The sequence below is a fragment of the Chionomys nivalis genome, chromosome 14 (genome assembly GCF_950005125.1).
Source record: "Chionomys nivalis chromosome 14, mChiNiv1.1, whole genome shotgun sequence".
In the NCBI taxonomy this organism is placed as follows: domain Eukaryota; kingdom Metazoa; phylum Chordata; class Mammalia; order Rodentia; family Cricetidae; genus Chionomys; species Chionomys nivalis.
In genome coordinates this window covers 69,299,583-69,305,582 of record NC_080099.1, presented here as the reverse complement: position 1 = coordinate 69,305,582, position 6,000 = coordinate 69,299,583, and the positions used below count along the sequence as shown (strand labels likewise).

Here is a 6,000-nt window from a genome sequence, read left to right as displayed (position 1 = left end):
GTTCTAATAACCCATTGCTCGTTTGACAATCAGCAGGCTTAGAACATTTCTTTAAATGTAGCCCTGAGCTCGTGTTGTCTGCTGTTTTAACTATCAAGGGTGCAGGTGCATACAAACCACACTTCTTTTATTCCTTTGTCTCACACGGGCACCACACACACAGAAGTTGCTCAATAAATGATCCAACAACTAGTAGTTAAAGATGAATGAATCTGAAATAGCTCAGGACCTATGAGGATTTGGGCAGTGTTGACAAGGTCTGGCATTTGACGTGCATCGGAGATGAGCAGACTCTTCTTGTGCAGCGTCGCCTGGAAACCAGAGCAACCATAGAGGAGTTTAGAGAGGTTACGTGACTCCTCTGGGAACCCAGATCTCCTACTCCACAGCTTGGGTTTCCACTCTAGTTGACTCTCAAGGATGAAACAGGAGACAGACTCTGCCTATAAGACAGCCTTACCAGTAGAGGGAGCAGAAACATGCTTGCCTCTGGGAGCCAATGGGGCCTGTGTGCTGGCCCAGCCACCATGAGCAACTTTTTTGAGTGTTTCTGTGTTTGGTCTTTAAATCCCCAGCGACAATGCCCCTTCACCACCATCTCTAGGTGGTCGAGTCCACTCTGCTAACACACAGCGGGGAAACAATAAACCATATCTCAGGACCCCACTAGGCAACCACAGAGACATGGAAACTACGCAGACATTTGAAATCAGTTTGCCTACTAGAAACTTAAAATAAGCAGCTACATCAAATGGTCAAGTAAACGGATTGCTGAAAAGGTATTAGTACCCAGCAAGAATTTCAGGATGTAATTACATCTCTGGACAGAAGGCATTAAAACAGGGCATGCTATCCACACCAGAAGCTGTTTAAACTAAAACATGCTACTGTTGCAGGATTGTCTGGGGTGCTGCGTGAGAGGCCTGTGATGAGCTGTCTGGGAGCTGAGGCAGGAGGTTCAGAAGTTCAAGGCCTGCCTCCAGCGCCACCCTAGACTCCAGAGACTCTGTCTAAAATCTAGAAGCAAGACGAGAGCTGGCGATAAAGCTCAGCGGGGGAGTGCTCGCCAAGAACGAGTGCAACCCCCAAAGGCAATAAATAAATATAGATATAGGTAGGTATATTTCATAGTCGAAAGACTGAAAGATTGTTACTGTTGCGTTCTTGATGGCAGTAATGGGGCCAACAACCTTACAAACACAGGAGTTTAGTAACTTATAAGCGCTCCATCAAATTGAGCGCCATGAGCCATTACAGTGTCGTGGAAAGACAATCACTACACAACGTGCAAACTCCCAAGGCACAAGCAGTCTGCTTTCCCTTTTGTTTGAAAATATTCCCAGGACAGAATAAAAATAAAATCTGTCTTAATAAGATAGAATTAAAAATATTCAAAACAAAAATAATAAAAATATTAAAATATTTTCATAGACAACGAGATTGTTAGTGAGTCCCCCTCCTTTTTTTTTTAAAAAACTTATCATTTTTTGTTATAAAATAGTGTAACTTTTTTCTTTTACAGGGGCAGAAATCTCATTTGACATTGCTTTCCAGAAAAGCTAGGCCAGTGACCAGGTAAATTAAGTCAATTGTAATAAAGTGACTTGAAGTTTCAAGGTAGTTAAAGTAATTAAAAGCCTGATAAAATCCAGACTTGGTCGCTAGACTTTAACTGTTGTGAGTTGGCAGTAGACAACATCTCTACTTTTTTTTTTTAATCAGGCCTAAATATGGCTCAGAATTACATATGAACAATTCATGCAAACAGCCACATGACCTGCTTGTCCCCAGTCGGTGTAACTCAAACTCACCTATTTCCGAGTCCGAGTCGTGTATGTTTGCTCTCCGCTACTTAACTTACTCTGCTGAAATAGAGTGGAATTTCAATGTAGAGTTACCCATTAGTCCAAGGCTAAATTTAAACCTCTAATTAAATTAATCCGTTCACCTTAAACACTTTGCGTCTCCCGCAGAGAAGTGTAGCAAGGCTTCTTAGGTGTCGCAGAGCCTAATTCAGGAAGACAGTTGCTCCATACTGTGTTTGGTTTTGGCTTAGAAAACTGGGTGGACGTTTTGGGAAGCCCCTGGGTAGTCCCACAGCTGCAGGTCCTAAAACCACTTGTTGCGGGGTGGGTCCAGATTCACAGTGTCCTTAGGCAGGAACCCATATTTCTAGAACATATAACCAGGAGCCAAACGGATGTTTATGAGATAAATGGGAATAACTGTCCATATCTGTCCCCGTTTACAGACGAGTAAAGAGATTACACTCGCAAACATTTAAAGGTGACGACAGGAACATAACTGCAAGATTATTTTAGCCCACCCAGATCTTCAAAGAAAATGCAATACATTTTCAGGGACCAAATGAAAATCCTGCTATCTTTTGCTAAGAGCACCCTGGGTGTGTAAGTAAAACAGCTGGCTTACATAGAAGGTGCTCACAAACCTAGGCAGCTAGATACCTTTATTCATCCTTAATCTTGGCAGCCACCCCCTGGGTCTGCGAAAGAGTGGGGGCACATCCCAGTGGTTAGCGACACTTTCGGTGGGAATGTCCACGTAGAAAAGTGTGCCCTCCCACGTAACTGTTAACAAGGATTGGTGTGTCCAGGCCCACGGGTAACGCTAGATTCGGTTACTAGGTCGCGGTGCAAAGGCTCCAGGTGATCTCCCCGTAACTCTTCTGAGAGCACAAGCCTGGGCTGTGGCTCACTGGGCTCACTGGGTGTCACTGTGGACACCCGCGATTCTCCGCCCTAGCGTACCGAGGTGACGTGCTCGCCTCCAGCACCTGGCTTCCGCGCGCCCCAGGAATAAGATCGGCCGGACGAGCCCCCGCCCTGCCACGCGCCGGGCTCTGCCTTCCTCCTCCTCTTTCACCTCCTGCTCCTCCTGCACGGTGGCCTCCTGCCGCTGCGGACTCCGCCTGCGGCTTTGTTTTCCTCCCAGGTCTCATTCCCCACACGTGATACTGTGTTATTGCAAAGAGCGCTTCGGAGCACGAGCGCGGGGCGCGCGCACCTATAAATACGGCCGGCCGGGCCCGGGAACACGCGATCGCGCTGCGCGCAGGGCCCGCCAGTGCGCGTGGGTCCCGGGCGTGGAGGGCGAACCAGGAGCGCGTGAGTCTCAGCGGCGCCCGAGCGTCCAGGACCGAGCATGGCCCGCCCGCGGGAGGGCAGGGCCGCCGCCTCGCACACCGCCCGCGCCCCGCGCCCTGCCCAGCCCGGGTCGCCGAGGCTCACGGCCGCCGCTTAGCACTAGGCACCCGCCACTCGCTTCTCGGGCATCGCGGAACTGACGCCGCAGATGGACACAATGGCGGCGGCGACTGCCACCGCGGGCACGGCCGCCTGTAGCAGCAGCAACAGCAGCAGCAGCCGCCGCGGCACGGACGCGGCGGCCACCAGCGGGGTGCAGGCGCCGCCGCCGCCTCCGGCCACCGCTAAACCCGAGCCTCTCCGTAAGTCGCGCGTGGACCCGCGGCGCCGCCAGGCTGCCCTGTCCTTCCTCACCAACATTTCTCTGGATGGACGGCCGCTGCTGCAGGACGACGAATGGGGCGGCGGCGAGGAGGGCGGCGCGACCAAACCGGGAGCGAGAGCTAGGATCAGCCTGCTGGCCGCCGGCTGCAACGCGTTCTCTGCACCGAGCACCGCAGTCACGCCGTGGACCGCGGTCTCCGGTTCCAGCCCTTGTCCGCTGCCTCCGTCCCTGGTCCCCCGGCCGTCGGGGGAATCGCTGCCTCCCCGTTCAGCCCCAGCTGTCACGGGTGCTCAACTGCAGCTGCCCGACGGTCCGGGGGGCGTCGAACAGGAGGAATTGGAGGAGGACGATGCCTTCATCAACGTGCAGGTGCCTCTGGCCAGCTTCTTGGGCTCTGGGACCTCCGGGAGTGCGAGCGGCAGTCGGGGCCGCCTCAACTCGTTCACTCAGGGAATCCTGCCCATCGCGTTCTCCAGGCAGAACTCGCAAAATTACTGCGCCTTGGAGCAGCCAGGCCAGGGCGCCTTGGAGCAGCTGCAGAGGTCCCGGTGAGTATTCTGCATGCCAGGCGCGGCCAACTTTGCGGTGTCCTTACTACAGGAACCCCCACCGGGGTCGCTCCCACCCTCCCGCGCCTGACTAGATCCCGGGCTCCTGGCTGGAATCCCGAACTACTAGGGCATGTGAAAAGGGGAAGAGGCCCAGGGAGTATGTGGTCACACGTGTGCATGAACTCGGCACTAGCAGAGCAGGCGCACCATGCCCCTGCTTTGGCCAGGAAGTTGGAAGAAGCAGTTAAAAAGCTGCTCTCAAGCCTCCCGGTGCAAGCTTCCTGAAAACCGGTCCAGACCCGGAGGCGCGTCCCCAGCTCCGGGCGAGCAGGCCGGGTGCAGTGGGTGGGGCCGGGACTGGGCGGCGCTCCGGAGCCCCAACTAGTAGCAGACACGTGGGAACCCATTGGAAAACTTTGTGGAGCCCGGGAAATCGTGTTTTCCTTTTGTTTTTCTAAGAAGTGGAAAGTTTTTTTTCTGGCATTTCCTTGGTCCAGGCCTATGGTGTGGGGGGCAGAAAGGAAATACGCCCTGAGACTTGCATTCAGAGAAAAACTGGCGAGAGTTAGAAGCTTGCTATATGCTTGTTTGAGTTATTTTCGGGTTTGTGACATCTTCGCAAAACCGTGAAGTCTGCTTAGTGGAGAAATAGCTGTAGTCCGTTGCCGTATGTTGGGGCAGTTGGCTTTGGTTCCGTGTGGGATAGTGAGACTGCAGGAGGGGTTCTGCAGGCTTGCAGAATGAGTCCTTCCTAGCTAATAAAAGCCTCCTAAGAAATTATCCCATCGACTATCGTAGTTAACTAGCAGAAACTTAGGGAACCATAGCCTCTGTTTCCTTTAAGGGCTAGGCCCTTGCCAACGTTCTGTGGGCATCTAGGTAGGCAGGGAGACCACCTCTGCTGCCCATGCTCTCCTGGACGCCTCAGCGAGGGCTCAGACTTGCTCTGGCCTGAATAGGAAGGTGACCGCTGTTGGAAAAACTTCCTTGCATAATGGAATGAGAGAAGAAGCAGCTGGGGGCACGCAGAAGTTTGGTGGCTTCCCAGTGCTGTAGCCGGAACCATGCTGCTGTTGGATCTGATCGTTCCAGTGCACAGGGGCCTTAGGCACGGGGGTGGGGTCTGGGGAGGCAGCCTCCTAATTGCACCAATGAATGAGTGATTCCGGGTACAAGTGGCAATCCTGCCCTGGCATTTCTTGTCAGAGCATGCATCTTCTGGAAAGTCCATGAGTGGATGGGCAGCCCCAGGCTGGCAGAACTGTGTTAGCACTTGAGATCACACCCTGGGTCTTAGTGACTCTAGCGTCTGAGCCTAAGCCCCGCAGAGGTTATGACAGGCACTCTGATAAACCAGCCTGTGGCCTGGAGGGCAGACTGCTGACAGCAGCAGGAAATGGGATGACCCTCCACACTTCCTCCAGGAAACTCTTCCAGAGGTGTGGAACACAAAGGGCACCCTGAGCCGGGCGGTGGTGGCGCACGCCTTTAATCCCAGCACTCGGGAGGCAGAGGCAGGCGGATCTCTGTGAGTTCGAGGCCAGCCTGGTCTACAAGAGCTAATTCCAGGACAGGAACCAAAAAAAAAGCTACGGAGAAACCCTGTCTCGAAAAATCAAAAAAAGGTGGGGGGGGCACCCTGAGCTCCCTTGCTAATCCTAGCCCTGGAAAACTTTAGGGTGCCTTATTTACTTTTTTATTTTTGTTTTTCTAAACAGGATGTCTCTATGTAGCCCTGGCTGTCCTGGAACTCACTCTGTAGACCAGGCTGACCTAGAACTCACCGATCCACCTGCCTCTGTCTCCTGAGTGCTGGGATTAAAGATATGCACTGCCACCACCTGGCTAAGATCTCTTCTGTCCAAACACACATCCCAAAGATGTGTCTGCCTGATAGTCATACTTGACCAAACTATTTCTGAATAGCCTGTATTTGGCAACCTGATTTTGGCAGTTCTTA

At 52.8% G+C, this 6,000-nt stretch overlaps 1 protein-coding gene across 2 annotated transcripts in view; it reads left to right on the top strand.

Annotated features, from left to right (window-relative positions):
• The first annotated feature begins 2,655 nt into the window (after nt 1-2,655).
• Cables1 (Cdk5 and Abl enzyme substrate 1) overlaps nt 2,656-6,000 on the top strand; it is a 106,180-nt gene continuing 102,835 nt past the window's right edge. Inside the window, exon 1 of one of the 2 annotated variants that reach the window (XM_057788483.1) lies at nt 2,656-4,037. In XM_057788483.1, coding sequence (XP_057644466.1) covers nt 3,313-4,037 — 725 coding nt within the window. In that variant the 5' untranslated portion in view covers nt 2,656-3,312. The remainder of the gene's footprint in view (nt 4,038-6,000) is intronic. The other variant, XM_057788484.1, reaches the window with a different exon arrangement.